At 39.8% G+C, this 19,368-nt stretch overlaps 1 protein-coding gene across 1 annotated transcript; it reads right to left on the bottom strand.

Annotated features, from left to right (window-relative positions):
- Positions 1-8,883: 8,883 nt before the first annotated feature.
- Positions 8,884-11,998, bottom strand: GPR75 (G protein-coupled receptor 75). Its single transcript, XM_075200743.1, has 2 exons — positions 11,873-11,998; positions 8,884-11,325 (listed from the first exon to the last, which is right to left on the bottom strand). Exon 2 carries the CDS (start codon positions 11,192-11,194, stop codon positions 9,581-9,583), a length of 1,614 nt encoding a protein of 537 aa, XP_075056844.1. The 5' UTR covers positions 11,195-11,325; positions 11,873-11,998; the 3' UTR covers positions 8,884-9,580.
- Between the last annotated feature and the right edge of the window lie 7,370 nt (positions 11,999-19,368).

Here is a 19,368-nt window from a genome sequence, read left to right as displayed (position 1 = left end):
GTCCATTAATAGTATATTCAGAGTTCCTATAATATATATATATTTAGTATATTAAGATTTTGACTACCACAATTCAAGACATTTGCTTCAGTGGCAATCAGATTTAAATAGCAATATTAACTATTAAAGTATGGTCTAGAACTTTTAAGGTGCATTTGATTGGGGTCAGTGGATCTTTTTGTTATCATTCTTTCATTTGATCCCTCCATGGCAGCCGCTACCTTATGGTTAATCCTTTATGGTCAGTCCTTTATACTTGCTAAAGGCTAGACAGGAAAGAAATGGCAGGAGGTGGTCTAAGCGCACAAATGCATAAGGGTAGAATGTATGAGTAGAATTAGGGATATATATGTCATTTGTGCTGGATTGGGGATCCACTCACTTAGGGAGATGTTCTTGAGAGTGTTGTCCGGTCCATTATATTTACTCTCCCATATTGTGAGTGGTTCCATTTGTATGCTGGGTTCCTTGATTATGGTGTCAGGCTTGTCAGTGCTAGATCAAATGAGCAAATGTGGAGTCACAAATCCTCGTTTCTGCTTTGTAAGGTGGCAAGCATAGTCTCCAGTGCTGGTTAGGGCAGAAGGAAACTCAGGTCCACAGGAGGAGGCTTATCTGGATTGAAACTGTAGTGTTAAATTTTAAAGGTGACGGTCCTACGCGTTTCACCGTAGTGGCTACCTCAGGGATCAGTGTGATCAGAAAAGAAGTTTGCAAATGCAGTATATAAAGGTTATCTCCTTTTACCCCACACTTATTCCCGTCTAGCAGGAGATAGACATCCATGGCTAGGATTCATTCATTTTTTTCCTGAAGGGCTTACCCGGAGGGATCCCTTGCTGGCTAGTTCTGGTTCAGGACGGCATGTGGCAGCTCTGTACCTGCGAAAGGTACATTTTTGACTGCTGAAATCAAGAGGAAGACAAACACATTGACTGCTTGTTACCTGAATGAGAGAGAACACAGCAATATGCGAGTACAGCACATTAAAAGATGAACTTATACAAGATAAATTATTAATGGACATAAACAGTGAGTGCACACATTGCTGTCTATTAAGAGAATGGAACTTAGCCTTGACAGCAGCTATTGAGATATGTTGCACTGCAGAGCTCACTGACCACAAAATAAGAGCAATGGACAGACAGTAGATCTGAGCAGCGCGGATGACTTAGCCAACAGACAACAGTTAGACTCAGGAGCAATTTGTGATGTGATGAGTCTGAGAGACAAAATTAAGCTAACACTAAGAACCCCACTACAGCTAAATGATACCAAACTGAAGACGTATTCTGTAGAGCGAGACAAAATGCTAACGAAAGAGCAGCTAATTAATTCCTATGATGATGTGTTCAAGGAGCCAGTTGAGTCCATCCCACGGGAAATACATTTCGAACGTTAATCAGGTATCCCACATTTTCAGTGTGCCCCATGTGAACATCAAGCCATGAGTGAAGGTTCTACTTTATCAGCATGAAGCAGACAGCTATATTGCACCTGCGATAAAACCAATTGACTGGATTAGCAACATGGTCATTGTGGTGAAGCCTGAGATGCTTGGGATCTGCATTGATCTAAAACTCCTAAATGGGGAGATTTGAAAGACCAGACACCACTCACAGTGAGGACTACTTATCATTTAGAGATGGAATCAGCATACAGAATAGTATTCTGTGTAAGGTTCCAAGGGTCACAATCCCAAAATTTTTAAGACCAGAGATACAAGCATGCATACATTCAAGTCACGTTGGGGGAATGCATGCTACAGGCAAGTGTAAGATACATTGTACTGGCCCAACATGCAAAGTGAGATCAAAGACTTTATTAGCAACTGTTCTGAATGTAGTGACTACGCAGGTGTACAACAGAAAGAAACCATGATGTCACTTGAGATTCTGGCACATGGCACACGGTCAGCATGGACTTATTTACCAATGCGGGAAGGAATTTCTGTTCATAGTATACTTCTTCTAGAATTTTGGGGAACTTGGGCTACTCCTGGACATGTATGCATAGACTACAATCAAGTGTTGCAAGGCACAATAAGCATGTCATGGCCAACCTGATCAAGTAACTTCAGACAACACACCTGAATTTACATGGGAGCAATTTAGGTGAGGGCATAGGGCAGAGGTGCCCAAACTCAGTCCTCAAGAGCTACCAGCAGTTCATGTTTTCAGGATTTCTTTAATCATGCACAGGTGAGTTAATCTATTTTCCTGGGTCAGTAATTAATGCACCTTTTTCTACAGACAGAAATCCTGAAAAAAAGACCTGTTACTTCAGGTTGGGTACGAAATGTCAACAATGACCATGTTGACAGTTAAAATGTTGACACCATAATGTTGACATTCAGAATACCGACATGTTCATTAGGTCGACAGGGTTAAAATGTCGACATTGTGATGGCAACATGTTGTAAAGTCGAGAGTCACAATTTCGACATTAAGGAGATTTAAAAAAAAAAAAAAAAAAAAAAAAAGCTTAACCAACGCTAATGCTGGTACTGGCAAAATCAGACGGGGGCCAAAAAGCATGGGTCCCCGATTTTTGCTCGGCAAAAAAACCAAAAAACAATTACACAACGATTAACTAGCTCTAACAAACTCCCAACATAAAGTGAACTCTTAGCCACTGTTTTTTTTTTGTAACAATGAATGTCAACATTATGATGTCAACATTCTGAATGTCAACATGTTTATTGTCGACATTTCAACTACATCCGGATACTTCTATAGATGAACTTCTATAATGGATGAAAAAGACAATGAAGAGTACATTTGTTACTAAGAAGGGATAAAAAAATAATTGTTAAAACATTGTTGATCTCAGCCAAGTCTAGATCTTAAAGACCATGAGAAAGTTATTTCTTCTAGGAATTCTCCTCCTCTGGGTTTAATTGAGGACTGATCTTCAAACGAGGAATCAGTGGCTGTCAGGGAAGTGATATCTGTGCTTAATATCAATATTATTTCATTATTGACAACCTCACTAAATATATGAAGAAAACTGAATATTGTGGAGGAATTTGACACTCATGTCTTGTATGACAATATGTTCCAGCCAAAATTAAAGTCTGGAAGAACATTTTATGGTCACCAAGTAATTAAATACACAATCACTAAAGAATGGTAGTTACCAAACAAATTGCAAACTAGTTTTAAATACCAATAACATGCATTACAAGGCCAAATTATCCAACAGGTTGACTAGGTCGCAGTCTCAGGCTTTGGTGGGGTTGGTGTTGAAAAAACGGACAATATAATTTGTAAAAAGGAAAGTGATCATTTTAGAAAACACCGGAATATATACATTGCTGATGGGGGTGTTAATATTTATTTAGTCACAACATTATAGTCATTGTAATAGTTAATGCATTTTTTTATATGAAAATTTCCTGGAGGGGATTGTTGTGTTGCTGGGGGACAGCTCTCGCCAACATCTATCCCCTCCATGCCCAGCATCATTTGCTCATCAATGCAGAGTCCGCAGAGGACTGAGGTCTAAGTACTGCATGGGACCACCACACTGTCCCCCTGGCGTCTCTGTGGTGGTCTCTCAGTTTGTCCTTAAGCGTTTGCTTAAAGGCCACATGTGTAAATATCCAAAGTTACGAATGTTGGAATGTATATTGGCAAAAACAAATTCAACATACATGTAAACATACATACATATGTACAAACATATAGATATAAATGTAAATTTTGGGGGGTCTAGAAGTCACACAGACTGCTAAACACCCATAATAATTTTTTAAACATAAAACAGGTCACAATGCAATATTGCTAATATTTTGATTGCTATACTCATACTTATACTTATACTTATGCCATTCACAACATTTGTGTGTTTGACAATATTGAAGGAAAGTGGCCGTTTTGGTAATGTACTCTAATTGAAAATAATTTACATTCTCTTACCTCAGAATAAGAGCTATAGTATTGCCCTGCTCTGTAATGCCCACACAAATGCGTGTGCTTTGCTAGGGCAGATAGCTGCCGGCTTGTATTGTGCAGCCTTTCCACCGCAAGCTCCTCTAGAATCTTCACCTCTCTGCATAGTTGGAGATAATAATGGTGTACCTCTTACATAAGCTACAAGCCCTTCTTTTATACAGTGAATTTACACAGTGCTGGAGTGAGGTTAACCAATCCAGACTGATCCTCTTATCTGTGCTCATAAGGATGTCACGGGCACTAGGAGTTTCTACCCAGGATTCACCAGGTGTGATTATGCTTACCAGAGGGGCGGAGTTTATCACAGCGATCCTCTGGGCAGTATGGTGAATGGTTGGAACAGTACAACAACTTAGGATAAGGAATGTCAATGGAGAGTCAGCGACTTGCAGCTATGCAGCAGGAGAGTCAGCGACTTGCAGCTATGCAGCAGGAGAGTCAGCGACTTGCAGCTATGCAGCAGGAGAGTCAGCGACTTGCAACTATAATGCGGAGGTAGGTATAACAACTGATGTGCTGTGAAGATTCGTGCCAGTACAGGTGGGTAGCGGGGAGAGTCAGTGGTCTGCGGATAGCAAGTTGTACCACTGCTGTGATGGGAAGAGTTGTCCAGGTGCAGGTAGGAGCGGGAGCGTCAGTGGTCTGCGGATAGCAAGTTGTACCACTGCGGTGATGGGAAGAGTTGTCCAGGTGTAGGTAGGAGCGGGAGCGTCAGTGGTCTGCGGATAGCAAGTTGTACCACTGCGGTGATGGGAAGACTTGTCCAGGTGCAGGTAGGTAGCGGGAGCGTCAGTGGTCTGCGGATAGCAAGTTGTACCACTGCGGTGATGGGAAGACTTGTCCAGGCGCAGGTAGGTGGCGGAATAGCGGGTAGTCTGTGGCGGGTACGTTACCACTGATGAGCAGAGCAGGCTTGTCCAGGTGCAGGTATGCAGCGGAATGGCAAGCAGTCTATAGCGGGTACGTTTACCACAGAAGAGCAGATAAGGCTTGTCCAGGTGCAGGTATGCAGCGGAATGGCAAGCAGTCTATAGCGGGTACGTTTACCACAGAAGAGCAGATAAGGCTTGTCCAGGTGCAGGTATGCAGCGGAATGGCAAGCAGTCTATAGCGGGTACGTTTACCACAGAAGAGCAGATAAGGCTTGTCCAGGTGTAGGCATGCAGCAGAGTAGAGGTAGTCTGTAGCGGTCAAGTTTACCACGGATGAGCAGAGAGGACTTGTCCACAGCAAAACCGATCACACGAGCAGAACACAGGAAACACCTAGGAGTCTCAAGGGAATGAGAACCAAGAACAGGCAACGATACTAAGGACACAGGTGCCTTAAATAGTGAGTGGTGATTGATTCACCAATAGGATTAAAAGCAAGGTTTTAAGTTCAAGAGTCCTGCACATGCGCAATCCAGTCAAGATGGCGGACGACCGCGGCTTAGGACAGGCGTCGGCAGGAATGAGAGAGAGCCACGTATCAGACCAGAGGCACTAACCATCCGGTGAGTGACAAAGGATCAATCTGGACACTCAACTTTTAATGTGGGAGAACCATATGCAGCCAGCTGTTCAGCCCCCTCTTGGCACTGGTGCCTCTAAGTATGAGCTGAGGGATTTGATCTTCCAGGACTTTGACCTTGGGGTCCAGTGCCACCTCCAGGCCGAATACAGACCTAGTAGCTTTGAAGCCAGATTCCAGAGCTCTCTGACCTGTGCTGTAGCACTTTACCTCCTGGGACTCCATTCTCGGTTCAATAGAACAAGTCCTATGCTATTGGAAGGACCTCTGGTTCTGGTGTCCCTCAGTCCCTGAAGTAAGGTTAGCACTCTTGATATGTAATATGTTCCTATGAATACTATTCACTCATTGGGGCAGCACAGTGGCTTAGTGGTTAGCACTTCTGCCTCACAGCACTGGGGTCATGAGTTCGATTCCCAAACATGGTCTTATCTGTGCGGAGTTGGTCCCCATGTTTGCATGGTTTTCCTCCAGGTGCTCCGGTTTCCTCCCACAATCCAAAAACATACTAGTAGGTTAATTGGCTGCTATCAAATTGACCCTAGTGTCTCTCTCTCTCTCTCTCTCTGTGTATGTTAGGGAATTTAGACTGTAAGCTCCAATGGGGCAGGGACTGATGTGAGTGACTTCTCTGTACAGCACTGCGGAATTAGTGGCACTATATAAATAAATGATGATGATGATGATTTATAGTGTCCTTCAAGTTCTGACTTTGGATAATACTTTGTCATTTCCTTTATGCTCATGTGTTTGGCCAGTAATAACGATTTTCTAGTTTGTATCTAAGCATAGTCACTATTTCTGGCATATTCCCAAATGTGTTCAGTATTTTATGATTTGTTCCCGACTATGACTCACATTTGTTTATTTCAAGAATGCTCCTTATGTTCAATATTATCTCATTTGTAGCATGTTCCTACATTTGGTTAGTCTTAAAATATTTCTATTATCCTCATGAGTTTGTCAGTATTTGCATATTTTCACGATGTTTCTGGATGTATTCAGTATTTACTCATTTTGTACTTGTACCTGCAAATTATTACTTTGTAATTATTTTGAATATGTTCCCTCCTTTGCTCAGTATATACTAATTTTTAATAAGCTCTTCAGTGTTCACTTTTTTCTGGTTATGCTCTCAAGTTTTATTTCTAAATTTGGTCAGTAATTTTAAAATATATTCCTATTGCCTACTAATTTGTAGCAGGTTTGGTCAGTATATTCTAATATGTTCAACACTTATAAAAGTTCTAGTATACACATGAATTTGGTTAGTATCTACTAATTTGTAGTAAACTCATAGGTTTAGAGAATATTTTCTAATTACTATTAGGCCTGATTCATTAAGGAAAGGAAAGCAAAAAAATGAGTAACTTTGTATCTTGGCAAAACCATGTTGCATTGGAGGAGAGGTAAATTTAAAATATGATAGTAGATTTATAGTTGGTGTAGAGCATGTCCTAGATCAACTTTAAATGTCAGTGTACAAATAAAGCTATCAAGTATTTGTGTGCCACATGAAAAGATAGCCAGTACTTAACTTATGTACAAAATAATAAACTAATTTGCACCCCTTGCATTGTAACATGGTTTTGTCCAGGAGAAAACTTACTCATTTTTTTGCATTACTTTCCTTAATGAATCAGGCCCTATTATGTTTCCAAGTTTGCTCAGTATTTAGTAATCGCTAGTAAGTTCCTGAATTAGTTCAATATTTACTCTTTTCTATTATGTTCCCATGTTTGCTCAGTATTATGTAATTTATAGTGTATTCCCGGATTTCATTTCTAGTATTTTACTGAGTTTCGCCAGTTTTTACTAATTTTTATTATGTTTCTGCGTTGCCTACTTTGTTATATTATAGTGATTATAGTGCATATGTTTATTTTGCTTACTATATTTTAACGAATTATATAATGAAGGACATTTTTAAACAATAAGTGCCACTCATCCCTATTATGTATTGTGTCATTTGTTCAACCTTGAAGCATATGGAGACTCAAATAAGATGTGTGTCTCCTACGTAGACCTCATTTAGATATTGTTGTAGTTAACTTATCAAAGTACTATGCATAGATAGGGGGGTCTTCTCTTTTGTTACTATAATTTTGTAGGCGGTATACCTGGAGCACATTGAACAAGAGTGCAGATGAATGACCCATTAAAAGTACATATATATGTAGCAAGGTAGTAGATGAATTAAAGCCCAAAAACCATATAGACTTTTTTTTAAAAGCAGCAACTTTTGTACTTTTGTAACATGAATCTAATTTTGTAATATTTACAGGTGTCCCCCTATAACTTCCCCTCGCAAAATCTCTCCGCGGGGAAAACTCATATGGCTGCCACTGTAAAATAGTGGTCTCCTCAGTGAACATGTGATAGCAGAGTAAGGGGAAGGGGGCTTAAGCTATGAACATATGGTCCATTCCAAAAGCCTCTCTGTTCACTCCATCAGGTATCATGTGACTGTGGTTGCCATGGCAATCACATGATGCTTAGCAAATTGTAAATCATTATTAACAGCTTGAAGAAAAAAAATGATCTGCCTACTTACAAGTGACCGGAATGATTTATGCTATTAAACACACACTATTTTTTAATAAGGACTGTAGTATTAAAATCCGAAGTGTATAATGGAATACATAGGTCTGGGATTACATCTATTCCACGTGGCATACATATACCCTGCTTGGTATGGCATTGATGCCCTAGGTAGGGGTTAGGAATGGACTAAGAGAGTTTACTTAATATATCTCTCTATTTTGCCACACAGACTAAATCATCACTGCAAAAGATTTCCATTAAAGTGTACGTGTCACCAACACACAGTGGACCCAGCCATAGTGTGAGCTGAACCATTATTTATCAGAAAGCAGTTTATTAATTCTATAGGTACCAGTGAAATCACAAAGTCATTCTAGATTTTATAGGTGACAAGAGCATTTTAATCATACTTACCCACTTTTGAAGGCAGCTGTCCGGGAGGGGGTCCGTCGAAGGGGCGTGGCCACGCGTGGTGTACCATTAGGCTCCGCCCCTGTCAATCTAATATAATTTTGGCCAATCGCAACGAGGGGGGGGCAACGGTGCCGCGTTTAGCCCCGCCCCCACCCATCTTCAACAACGGAGACAGCTTAATCCGGGATTTTTGCCTGCTCTCTCGGGAGTCCGGGAGAACTCACAAAAATTCGGGAGTCTCCCAGACATTCCGGGAGAGTGGGCAACTATGACTTTAATAGATAACATATAAATCTATTGACATTCACAGAACATACCTTTTTGTTCTATTGCTGCACAAAAATGTCTTACAGGAACCGTGTTCCACCTTAACAGCATCGCTGAATAAGATTCATCCCATTAAAGTGTAAACATGTCAATACATCTGTTTAATCATGAGCAAAATAAAATAATACCATTTTATTTAGAATTAAGAGGCTACATTCTACAAATAGGTTATACTGTATTTAAAATCAGGACGGTTCATCGTTATACAAAATCAGTTTACCCCAAATGTTTGCTCACAATTAAACACATTTTTACAAACGATACAAAAATACATTTTCATTATAGAAAACTCTTTCATTAAACTATTAAACAGTGAATATTGTTTTCTCTCTCATATTATTTCACCTTATACTGTACTTGTCAGACCTGCAAACAAAAAAACTACACCAAGAATATTTTCCTTTTAAAAGCACTACAACCCACCTGGGTAAAAATGCTAATGACTAATGTAATCCTGATAACACAGATAACTCTCAGTTTATAGTAGTAATTAAATTTACAATATATGCTGTACAATAAGAAATAAAATAACTTACAATAGCAGTTTAAAATATAAGTACAAAAAAATGGGTAATGTTGCAATATTCTATATAGTCCCCAATTGAAAGTTTTTTGTTTTGTTTTGTTTTTTTCCCAAAAAGTAATCCTTGTCATTAATGTGCAGTGTCACAATGTTTAATAAAGTTATTCTGAAAAATATTTTTTTTTTTTTTTTTTTTAGTACATGAGTCCTAATACTTGTCAAACTAAATTGTAAACCTCTAACTTTATGGCAAGTTTAATAACACGTTTGAAATGGTTACAACATACATAGTACAGTCTGGCTGTCAGACAGATGGCACGGGTATCTGCTTGGCAGAGGTGGTCTCACACTCCTGCATTAAATCATTAGTGGTATGATAATGCATGGCAATATATGATTTGGCAAATCCGAATGTGGAGTTAACTGGTTGTAGGCTATTAGGTGTGCTGATCTCTTGGGAGGGGCTGCTATTATAAATACTATAGTAGGGTTCTATGCGGGTGTTAATTGGAGTAGAACTGCTCTGGGCATAATGTTGCTGTCCTCCTGACCCTTTCGGGCTCAGGACGCTGTCTTTTGAATGGCTCGGGCCACAGGCTTGATCAACAAACTTTTTTTGTGGTTTTGGTGATAACATATATGCAGAATTGGTTTCGTGGTGAGAGGACTTGTTCCTGTTGGCTTCCAGGCTGCCTTTTCCTATAGCACGCAGTCTGGTCTTCTGTTTGCAGCATAAAAATCCAAGGGCCACGTATTGGAGGCACCACAGCACTCTCCGCCTCAAGCCGGCGCTGTTGCGGGAATAGATAAACGGATTCAAGCCGGACTTCAAAAATATTAACGTAAAGCCACAAAGCTCAAATTGGTACAGGATAAAACTGCTGCTGTTTGTTAACACATCTTGGACTAAAGAGATCCCTAGTGGGAGACAGCAAATTAGGACGGATAATACAATAACGACACAGGTCACTACAGCTTTGGAATCTTTTGCAGTGGAAAGGTTGACTGCAGATACAAGCTGTAGTCTGCTCGCTGGCACCGGCATTTGGCTGAGTTTTTTGGTGTAGGCATGTGTCTGTACATGCTGAAGTTTGTTGTAGTTCTGGTTCCTGTACAAAGCAGGGACTGCACACTGCACCCCATCAACTCCAGGGGCGATAAAAGGTGGTGGTCTTGTTGTGTCAACTGTAATGATGGGGCATTTTCTCACCTGGGCATTTTTTCTTAATGCCTGAGCAATCATGATATAAGAAGCTGACACAACGGCGACACAAAAGGTAAAATCTATGACGTACAAATATAGAATAATTTTCCCCTCACCGCTGATTAAGCTGTACATGGGTAGGCATATCCGAGACTTCCGTGTCCTTAATGTGGCTAAAGTGGCAAGGGTAAAGCTCGTGGTCCACAGGAGAACAGTGAGCATCAATGTACAAGGGAAAGAAGCTGTTCTATTCGGCTGTTGTCCAAGCACCATCCGTAGTCGATGAAGTGCAATCACAGCTACAGTTTTTAAAGACATAATAATAAATCCAGAGCTAGTGAGATGGAATGTGAAGCAAAATGCATCGGGAACATTACTTCCAGTGTCAAAAAATAAGACAAAAGCAAACATGGGGGCAGAGATGCAACAAATAAAGAGGTCACAGAAAGATAAATTCAGGATCATGAAGTCAAAGTTCGTCCTAAATTTCCTAAAGGCTGGATCAAAAAAGGACAAAAATACCACCAAGTTCCCATAGGATCCCAGGCAAAAGATAATAACTAGAAGGAAAGTGCAGGTGACCAGCGTGGCTGTATGAATAATCTGCTGAATGTCACGGAGGGTCCCATTGCCCACATGAGACACCGAGGTGCTGTTGACATAATCGTAATGGGTCTGATCTGCAAAGTCTGTCATTCTGTCTGATAAATTCATTTTTAATACTGAAGTGCTCCAGATGTCCTATCGTGCTGGTTTAGCCTGTTAGAAGGCCCTCTCCCAGGCAAGTCCATGAAGATAGCAGCAAGGCTTATTGGAGGCCAAGAAGAATCCAAATCTCAAGGAGCCTGCAAAGAAACACACAAACAAAACAGAAATAAAGAAAAATGCATAACTTGCATCAAAACAAATATGTTTCCAAAATGACAACCCCATAGTAGTTTCATCTTCAGCCAGATGAGAAAATATGCAATGCTCCAAATATTTGTGGGTATATATACAGAATCTCCTTGTCACCTACTACCCACATAAGACTCACTCTGTAACATCACAACCCTCTGCATCAGCACCAGGCACTGGCCTCTTTCTGATCTGCACAGAAGCCCCCAGTCCTCCCCCTGCAATCACATCCCCCCTCCCGTAGTGTCACCACTCGGCTCTACAACCATCATCTCATTACCAATGTTCAGCAGTACACATCAGGCTGCAGGCTCGCTATAGTCAATGACTGCAGCCCTCCTGTATCAGTAATGGAAATAAACAAATGTCAGCGGTGATGTATTTGGAGGGCCCGTCTTGCAATAACCAAATAGCTGCACTGATATCCAGTGGGACGCTGCTGTGCTAGGATGATACGGCGTCATAGCAGCTAATCATATATTGCAGAGTCCATACCTTGCAGTGTCCTTCTGTGTCCCTCCGTGACAGGTGAATCCGGTGCACCGGGACCAAAGAGGAGATAACGGGGACTCCGCAAAACATTGCCTGCTGCATCCAGCGCTACCCAGCTTCCCACTCACAGCCAATTGCCAATGTGTGTGCATTCAGCCAATAGCCGGGCGCATGTTAATTGCATCCAGCGCCGCAGTGGATGAAAGCTGAACGCTCATTGGCTGCTAGCAGAGATTGAGATTCTGCTTTCAGTGTTTGCTCAGGGATGATGATGATTTAAGCAGATATAGGGAACCCTAAGAGACAATGGGATCAATGGTCTCACGCCCCTGTCAAATGACCTGGGGGATTATGGTTTGTCATAATCTTAGTTCAAAACTCAGTTATAATGATCTGCAAGGTTTAAGTAAAGATCCATGAGAACTGTCACTCAGCCTTGTGAATATTTGTTAGTGATACATTTATTTAGGGGGGAAAAAAATCAAACAAGCATTTTTTTAATACAATGTCATCGGCTTACATATAGCAAAATGTATGTGAAAATTACATTTTATCATCATCCGGATAGGCTGTGTAGAACTGAATTATGTCACAATTTTAATGAGGTCTATTTACTCATAGACATAAATTTTGATGTCAGTATTAAGTCCATGATATGTGTCTTTGGATTGAATGATCTGCAGCGAGATAATGATCTGAGGTTGAGGAACATGGAGAGTGTGCATATATTTCTGATGCAGGATAACCCTGTCCAGAAGCAGAATTACTGAGCTGTGGGCCCCGTTGCAGGTAGGTGGGGAGGAAGAAACCGGGGCACCGACCCTCAGCATCTGCCATTATCTCCGGTACACTGCATCTGCTGCACCAATGGTAGTTCTGCCACTTACCCTGTCACATAAAGGGTGCTTAGTTTATAAAAGTCTCAGGGCTTCCTTTGAATACTATAAAACAGAGCCTGCACCGAACCCTGATCTCAACCACATTGAACACCTTTGTGATGAATTGGAATGCCAACTGCCTTATTGCGCAACATCACTAATGCTCTTGTGGCTGAACGGATACAAGTCCCTGAAGCCATGTTACAAAATCTAGTGGCTATCCCAGAGGAGTGAAGGCTGTTATAGCAGCAAAGGGAAGGACCAACTCTGCTAATGCCCATGATTAAGGAATGAGATGTTCAACAAGTAAAGTTGAAATTCTCCATAAAATAGCATGAAGTTCTAGCACAAGCCTACATCACACAGACTTATAACCGGTGAGTCTGAAATTCTGTTCTCAGTGAGGAGGCACGGACATTGTGAGGTCACTTCTTCACTTCAGATATCTGTCATGAGGTCATATGATACTAACAAATATCACAGGTGAAATAACATTGAAGTAAGTATACACTACATGGCTAAAAGTATTTGATATAGACTTACATGCCCTTCTTATAGGGATATACGGATGGGCTCTTTCTGTATATCTCTATATACTATATGAAGACTTATATACGGCTATATGGGTACATATGAGGCTATATCAAATAGTCTCATAATCTCCCATATAATATGGGAGCATGCAAGTTTAAAGTGGCACATTGGCTGTCTGCTTGCGATAATAAAATGACAAATTGGCAATGTGTATAGGAGGACTTGTGAGGCTATAGGTTCTTATTGACTAGTTGGTGTTTTGTCAGGTTCTACACGCTACATTAGCATATTGGCTATATGAACATATGAGAATACAATTGGTCCAATGTACACAATTTGTATTTTACCCTTTTGTCTACATTATATGCTTTTGGACCTTAGCCAGCATGCTAAGAACTCCTTTTTATCATGCAATATGCACATATTTGTTTGCCAAACTACACATCCGGTAAATCATCAACATCATCTACATCTATTTATATAGCGCCAGCAAATTCCGCAGCGCTTTACAATCATCAACAAACATTGATAAGACCATACTGGGTAATACATACAGACAGAGGTAAGAGAACCCTGCTCGAAAGCTTACAATCATTTTTTTTTTTATATCCGGAACACTACAATTTTTACTGTAAGGGCATTCAAATGTAAAGTTGTGTTGTCTGTCTCACTTGCTCCACTACTTCTGTAAGTTAATTTTATTGTTGTGAGGTGGTAGTTCGGTTTAAAAATTTGCTTTATTTTTTTTATTCTGAATTTAATACTGTACATGCTTATAAATCAGAAAATTAAAAAAAAAAATGGCATTGACAAAATTATTGACACCCTATATGTAATATTTGGGCGCACAGCCTTTGGTCAAAATAACACACAATTGCTTGGATGAGCATCCTGCACCTCTATATTGGCAGTCTGATTCACTCTTCTTATGCTCCTGTTCTCCCAGGTTTGAAGGATGCCTTCTCGCAACAGATCTCTCCACAGGTGTTTCATTGGATGTAGATCTGGATTCAAGACAGTGCAAACTAGCAAAATAATTGCATTAACATTTTTAAGAGTAGATTTTATAATGGAAATCTATGTGTAGAAACCTGCTCTTTGCTGTATCGGAGAGGTGGATTAATGCCAAAGTAAGAACCACAAAGTATTTCTTGGTGTTTGTTTAATGAAATTGCAAGAATGTGTGTGGTTTTTTTTAACAAACACTTTTTTGCCCAGTTTGGGTAGATTGTCTTTGCCATGTCAAGAGGTATAAGCAAATTCATGGTATCTTCTAAAAAAGTCAAAGTCTTCCGAAAAAAGAAAAGGTATAAATTATGTGGGTACTGTATAAACAAATGACTGATACTGATGTTGGAATGTGACCAGCCCAAAAAGTGCCAAATAAGCTCAGCACACAGCAAGAAAAGACTCATCAGCAAAGGGGTTAAATCTCAATGGAAATGTTCTAAATCGTAGCACTGAGGCGTGGTTCAACAATGAATGGGCTTCTTTTATCTTGTATTCTGATGAACATCTTTACATTTTTAGCACTTTTTAGTTAGCTATGTATATGTTTCCAGATATTTAGACTGTAAGCTTTTTGGGACAGAGCCTCCAATTGCATTTTTAAGTTTGAAGTTTCTATTTCTTCTAATGTGTTTGTCATTTATGGTGTAAATGAAGATACACTATTTTTGTGACATACAGCTTGTACACAGCCCATCGAAAAGGAGTCCCTGTCTACATCTGCTCTAACAATGGGCACATTGTGTTACCTAATTTCACCAATTTCAAAATCATTTGCACTTGTGTCTCAAAATAAGTCAATATAACTAGTACCCATATTTCTACACAATATTGAGACCATCACAAAGAACAATTTCCCCCTTTTTACTGCAAAGTTCAGTGGCTTGTATAGCAGTGCCTCCATTTAAGAGTAGTTTACGAAAGTGCATAAATCATCATCATTTATTTATATAGCGCCAACATATTCCGTAGCTCTTTACAATTGGGGACAAACATAGTAAACTAATAAACAAACTGGATAAAACAGACAAAGAGGAGAGAAGGCCCTGCTCGCAAGCTTACAATATATGGGACAATGGGAGTTTGACACATGAGGTTAACTCTACATTTGCAGTCGGCCCAGCCAGACTGCAAAAGTGACTCATAAGCTAAATGATCCTGTCACACAACAATGTTGGTCAAGGGGTAGTTGTATAACAGGTGGTAATAGGGTAATGTAGTGAGGTTAAGAGGGTGGTTGAGGAATATTATAAGCTTGTCTGAAGAGGTGGGTTTTCAGAGAACGCTTGAAAGCTTGTAGACCAGAGGAGAGTCTTATTGTGCAAGGGAGAGAATTCCATAGAGTGGGTGCAGCACGGAAAAAGTCCTGTAATCGGGAATGGGAGGATGTAATGAGTGTGGATGAGACACAGATCTTGTGCAGAGCGGAGTTGCCGAGTTTGGAGATATTTTGTGACAAATGAGGAGATGTATGTTGGTGCAGCTTTGTTGCTGGCCTTGTAGGTTAGTAAGATTATTTTATATTAGATTAGGTAGCAAACAGGCAACCAGTGTAGAGACATACAGAGTGATTCAGCAGAGGAATAACGATTTGCAAGGAAAATCAATCTTGCCGCAGCGTGCAAAATAGATTGTAGGGGTTTGAGTCTGTTTTTGGGAAGGCCAGTGCCCCTATTTGTCCACCCAGCTAATACGTAGGTTCACACCAACGTTCTGCTATTGGGAACTGCTGAAAACGTGGGTGCGTATACTTTTGTGGGATTGTAGGTCCACTGGAAATATGCATGGCGGTTAATGATACATATGTTACTTCGAATCCTTGTCTACCATCACTTCATTTAGACTTTACATTCTTCTTTGTGGACCATAAATGTGCTTAACCTGCATCAAACTAGTCCAGATGGGACAAAAGTCATTAAAGCCTTTAAAAGTATAGGAGTGAATCCTGATGACCTTCAGCTTCTGAGCACTCAGGAATACAAACACATAAAACAAACCCTTTCAAGGCTGACAGAAGTTCTCTGACCCTCACACATAAATATATTAAATATCCCTTCCCAGAAGACAATATTTGCACTCTATGCATTTTTAGGCACCAGTGTCCAGCTCACAGTTTCTAGTTTTTCCAGCACAGCCCCCCATTGATATCCACAAAAACTTTAACTTACAACATCTGGTGGCCTGAAATGAGCAGAATAAGTTGGAATACGTTTGTCCTTGGTAAGTAAAAGGAAGTATGGGAGGAATTTGATGGCCTGAGCTCACTTTAGGTCACATTGTCCCCGTTTTCATTTAAGAATGATAGGCGCTCTAGGCTAGGACCACCGTGATCTATCCAGCGTCTCCTATCCAAAACTGCAAAATCATGCACCCCTTCCTGTAGATGCAGCCATATTGATTCACAGAACCGTGTGCTTCTAAAACAGATACAAATGTTCTTGCTACAAAATTATATATTAGTGGCTTATACATTGCTGGTAAGTCTCCTGATTCACAACATTTCTCTTCAGTACTTTGTAAGTTACTCTGACCTGCAAATAAAATCACGCGCTGCTAATGTCCTGCAATGGATATTATGTTTTGTGACTATTTGCTAATGTTCTTGAGGCACCTGCCACAATTTATCTTTTTGCAGGCACAGCCCAGGTTTTGATGCATTATTTAGTTTTATTAATTGATATCTGTTATTTTGTACATTTTTATTGCTTTGTTGTCTATGATGATGATATTGGTTACATATCTAACACTGCAGAAATATTTTGCATATACTGGTGTACAGACTTGGAGTTATGATGGTATGGGACATTGGGTAACTTCTGTGGTGGACTTATTCATTGTTATGTGAAAGGTACAGCAATACATTAATACAGAGAGATCACCTAATGGGCATAATATTGAAGAAATGCTGAATAGTTATGTTGTTTGCAGGGGGGGAGGAGGGGGGGGGGGGGGAAATCGCATGTAATCCAAGGCTCCCAAATAGAATCAAATTTACATCTTCGTCTATGGGAAATCCTTTTCTCAATTGAGCTCATATGTCAAAAAACGTTCAACAGTAGACACAGAAATTAATTATAAAGACTAGAAATCATACATCCTCTGTTAGAATTATAATAACACATGTTCTCGAATGTGGGCAAGATTCCTAAACATTTGTATTGTAGGCAAAGACTGCAGAAAGGAATGTACTTGTGTACATTCAAAGATATTAGGGTATTAAAAAAGATATTAGTGGGGATACCAAATCTCTCAGAGTCAAAGAAGTGCCAATTTGCTCCATCAATAATATGTTTTTCTACTTTGCTCACAATTGGGGTCAAACTCCAGTCATCCTTCATTATCCTAATGTATGGCCGCAAGCATTGACTAAGGATGGGCTTAGTCGGAAGGGCTCGACTACTTTGCAGTTGATGGTTTTAAGGGATAAACACTGTTTTGAGTTTTCGATCTTTGCAATATTGTTATAATTATTACATAAATCATTTTCCTCAATCAAAACCAGCAAACGGGTTGTTCTGTCCTCACCCACTTTAAAAGCAGTGTACACATGAAACAGCAGGGCATGAAGAATTATATTAAAACATGCTCAGACCTTAGTGAAATACACATTAATAATTCTATATTATACGGGGAAAGAACTGAACCAGGTAAACCTTTTTTTTTAAATATTATTTTTATTCAAATTTTTGTCAAAAAGAAACGGTACAGCATATGTTATGATCATACAACTCATAACAGTATTAACATCGAGAGTTTATAATACAGGTATGGTATAGAACTCAGAACCACTACACACGGAGTGGTTCTCAAGATTAGTAACATACGGGTAAACGAGAATCAAAAGTATTAAGGTTATGAGATATCCGGAGTACCATGAAGGGAAAATGGAGAGGGGGGAAAGGAAGAGGAAATAACAGAAGTAGAAAACAGAGAGGAGGCGGATTGTGTGTTTGTGTGCGTGTGTGTGTGTGTGTTGGGGGAAGGGGGGGGCAGAGGAGGGTGTGTTAGTAGAGGGAGGAACAAAGAAGAAGGAAGGGAAAACAGGACTTAGCGAGACTCAGCTCAAACAATTACTGGAGTATCTATATTTTCATTTTTCAAGAAGAGGAATGTGTAGCGGTGAAGTAATCCTGCCACCTATGCCATGTGGAGAGTAATTTGTAAGGGCGATCATTAACTACATTAGTCATGTGCTCTAGGTGTTTATATATATATATATATATATATATATATATATATATATATATATATATATATATATGCCAAACACTTCGAATTAGTTCCAAAACAGAAGGGCTCTCTGATTGTTTCCATTTTCTGGCTATTAATCATCTGGCTGCGGTCATGATATGGCCTGGGAGGACCCACATTATTTTGTGGGTGTCAGGAGGTAGTCGAGAGAGGAGAAAGTAATATAGATGGAATGGAGATCTTAGATTAGTTACTTTATAAATAAGGTCAGCTACCTCCTTTCAGAAGGGGATGATTTTTGGGCAGCTCCACCAGATGTGGGGCAGGGAGCCACTCTGGCCACAGTTGCGCCAGCAGAGGTCAGACGTTGTCGGATAGATTGTTTTCAGCAGGTAAACCTTTTATGTATTTTTATAAAATAAATACATTATCATAAAAACTCATTGCACGTCACAACCTGAATTAAAACGGAATGTCCAGTTTTGAATATATTTTAATGTGTATTGTTACAATTCTGTAAATGGTACTTGTGCATTGCTTACATTTACGCTTTGGGTAGTAATTGTATGCATAACCTCTTATTGCCTGGTCATGTGTTTATATTACGGTAGTTTCTTGTGATTGACATCACTATGAACATGACGTGCCTCATTAAGGGCACTGGATAAGCTGCATTGTTAGGTGTATTAGATGTGCCTACAAAATAGTTCTACCCATATAAAGTTACTGGAGAATTTGTTTTCTTAGGTATAGTTAAACTTACCTCTTCTAGACTCTCCTCAAAGCACCATCATAGAGCCCTTGTGTTTCATGTTTATAAAGTTAATTTCAAGTACATCAATTACATGTTACAGAATTGGTTGCTTATACTTTTTTTTTTTTTTTAAC

The sequence above is a fragment of the Mixophyes fleayi genome, chromosome 3 (genome assembly GCF_038048845.1).
Source record: "Mixophyes fleayi isolate aMixFle1 chromosome 3, aMixFle1.hap1, whole genome shotgun sequence".
NCBI lineage: Eukaryota > Metazoa > Chordata > Amphibia > Anura > Limnodynastidae > Mixophyes > Mixophyes fleayi.
This window is presented reverse-complemented; position numbering and strand designations above follow the sequence as displayed.